The sequence below is a fragment of the Marmota marmota genome, unplaced genomic scaffold, assembly GCF_001458135.2.
Source record: "Marmota marmota marmota unplaced genomic scaffold, marMar, whole genome shotgun sequence".
Lineage (NCBI taxonomy): Eukaryota > Metazoa > Chordata > Mammalia > Rodentia > Sciuridae > Marmota > Marmota marmota.
Genome location: NW_026000256.1, coordinates 1150427 through 1152602, shown reverse-complemented (window position 1 = coordinate 1152602; position 2176 = coordinate 1150427). Strand labels below are relative to the sequence as shown.

General features: G+C 46.7%; 1 protein-coding gene across 1 annotated transcript; it reads left to right on the top strand.

Annotated features, from left to right (window-relative positions):
• The first annotated feature begins 707 nt into the window (after window positions 1-707).
• LOC107160296 (olfactory receptor 10V1-like) lies at window positions 708-1646 on the top strand. The gene has a single exon (XM_015506973.1). The coding sequence runs from the start codon at window positions 708-710 to the stop codon at window positions 1644-1646; it is 939 nt and encodes a 312-aa protein (XP_015362459.1).
• The last annotated feature ends 530 nt before the right edge of the window (window positions 1647-2176 follow it).

Below are 2176 nucleotides of genomic sequence, written 5' to 3'. Positions count from 1 at the left end.
TACTATGGGAACATAGGGAAGGGACCAACCCATCTGAGCAACTGAAGAGGCCAGGGAAGGTGTCTAGAAGGAGGTACCACATAAAACTAAGGCTTCCCTGCAACTGAGGAGCCCAAACAGTGGAAAGGTGGCAGTTACTGCAGGTTATGTGTCCTTCCTTTCTACTGTACTGTTCACAGCCTGTCAGCTGCAGGAATCTTGGGAGTTTGGTAGTGGTAGTAAGGATAATATAACTAATGCACAAAGTCAAAAGTGTGTAAGATGAACTAACCAAACCTTCCTTCCTACAGGAATTTCCTACAGCAATGTCAGTGACCCTGCAGGCCCAGTCTCCATTTCAACCTACTGATTTCATCAACCTTAGCCTCTCACTCCCACCGCACACAATTCTTCAAAATGTAGGACAGTTCGGATAGAAACAGTGTCATTAGGTCTATGAAAAATAACTTCATATTAGAATTCCCTCATCTTGGTTCATCTTTGTAATAACTCAGCAGGTGAACCAAAGTGACCTCATGTCAGCAGTTCTTCATTCTCCATGAAGAGTGGGCAGAATTGGAAAGCTAATAGAATGAAAGCAAAGGCTAAGCCTAAAAACGCTGGCTGCACTCCCATCTGTGGAAAGAGCTCCATAGCGCCCCACAGCTTGGAGAATTGCTAGCAAGCTGTTCTTTTCAGCCCAGGAATTCTATAAAGGAGAATATAGGATGGACACATTGCAGAAAAACCACACCTTAAGCTCTGAGTTTATTATCTTGGGCTTTGGGGACTTGGAAGAACTGAAAATCTTCTTTTTTGTGCTCTTTCTAGCCATGCACCTCATCACCCTAGCAGGACACACAACTATTGTGCTCATCACCCTCATTAACACCTGTCTCCAGACCCCGATGTATTTCTTTCTCCGGAATCTGTCCACCATTGAAATTTGCTATATATTAGTCATTGTCCCCAACATGCTTGCCAATTTCCTGTCCAGGAACCAGCGGATTCCCTTCCTGGGCTGTGCCTTGCAAATGCACCTCTTCATCGCCCTGGGTGGAGCTGAGTGTTTCCTGCTGGCTGCTATGGCCTATGACCGCTTTGTGGCCATCTGCAACCCCCTGCGCTACACACTCATCATCACAAGGGCCCTCTGCCTGCAGATGCTGGTTCTTGCATGCATCAGTGGCTTTGCACTCTCACTCACCCTTACCGCACTCATATTCCTCCTGCCCTTTTGTCAGTCCCATGAGATTAATCATTTCTTCTGTGACATTCCTGCTGTGCTATTCCTGGCCTGCTCTGACACACGAGCCAATGAGATTGCAGTCTTTCTTGTCTGCATGCTCATCCTGCTGATTCCCTTCTTGCTGATCCTGCTCTCCTATGGATTCATTATTGCTGCCATCCTCAGAATCCACTCTGCTGAAGGCAGGAGCAAAGCCTTCTCCACCTGTGCTGGCCACCTGTTGGTGTCTCTTCTACACTATGGTTGTGCAATATTCATTTACATTCGCCCCAAATCCTGCTACACCCCAGAACAAGACAAAATTGTGTCCTTAATGTACACCAATGTAACCCCCATGCTCTACCCTATGATCTATAGTCTGAGGAACAAGGAAGTAAAGGGTGCCCTGAAGAGACTCCTGGAGAGCCCCAACCGATGAAGCAATAGCCCATCAAGTAGAAGGGGATGATGTGGCCCACCAGGAATGACCTGACCTCTTTCAAGAATCCAGTCATCTCACTATGCACCTTGTGGACCCATGCCTCCCTATGAGGACTTCTCCATGGTTCTCACTGCCCCCTTTTCTAGGTGGTCAGAAACATGGAACAGATCCTAAGGTTTTCTGGGACATGGCAGTCCTGCAGTGTTTGTAGATGTTTTTTGCCCCCTCATGGGGGATTCCATTTGTCATCTGGAGCACTGTCAGAAATGTGGACACTGGCAAGCAGAAGGTCACTAGAGGACCCAAACAAAACTTCTTTGGCCACAGAGCCAGGAGGGATAGAAATAGAAGGAGTTCCCAGAACCAAATAAGGTAAAGTAAAGCAGAAAGGCAAAGCCAGCTCAGTCATAGAATTCCTGCACCACCAGAAAATAACCTAAACATTACTTGATATACAGCAGTGCAAACTGAAGCAGTGGCACTAGCATTAATAGTAGCCTATGATGTCACTTCTACTTCTTGGCCAA

What these genes read in the sequence shown, in the direction of transcription:
- LOC107160296 (XM_015506973.1), top strand. Translation starts at nt 708, where the DNA reads ATGGACACATTGCAGAAAAACCACACCTTAAGCTCTGAGTTTATTATC.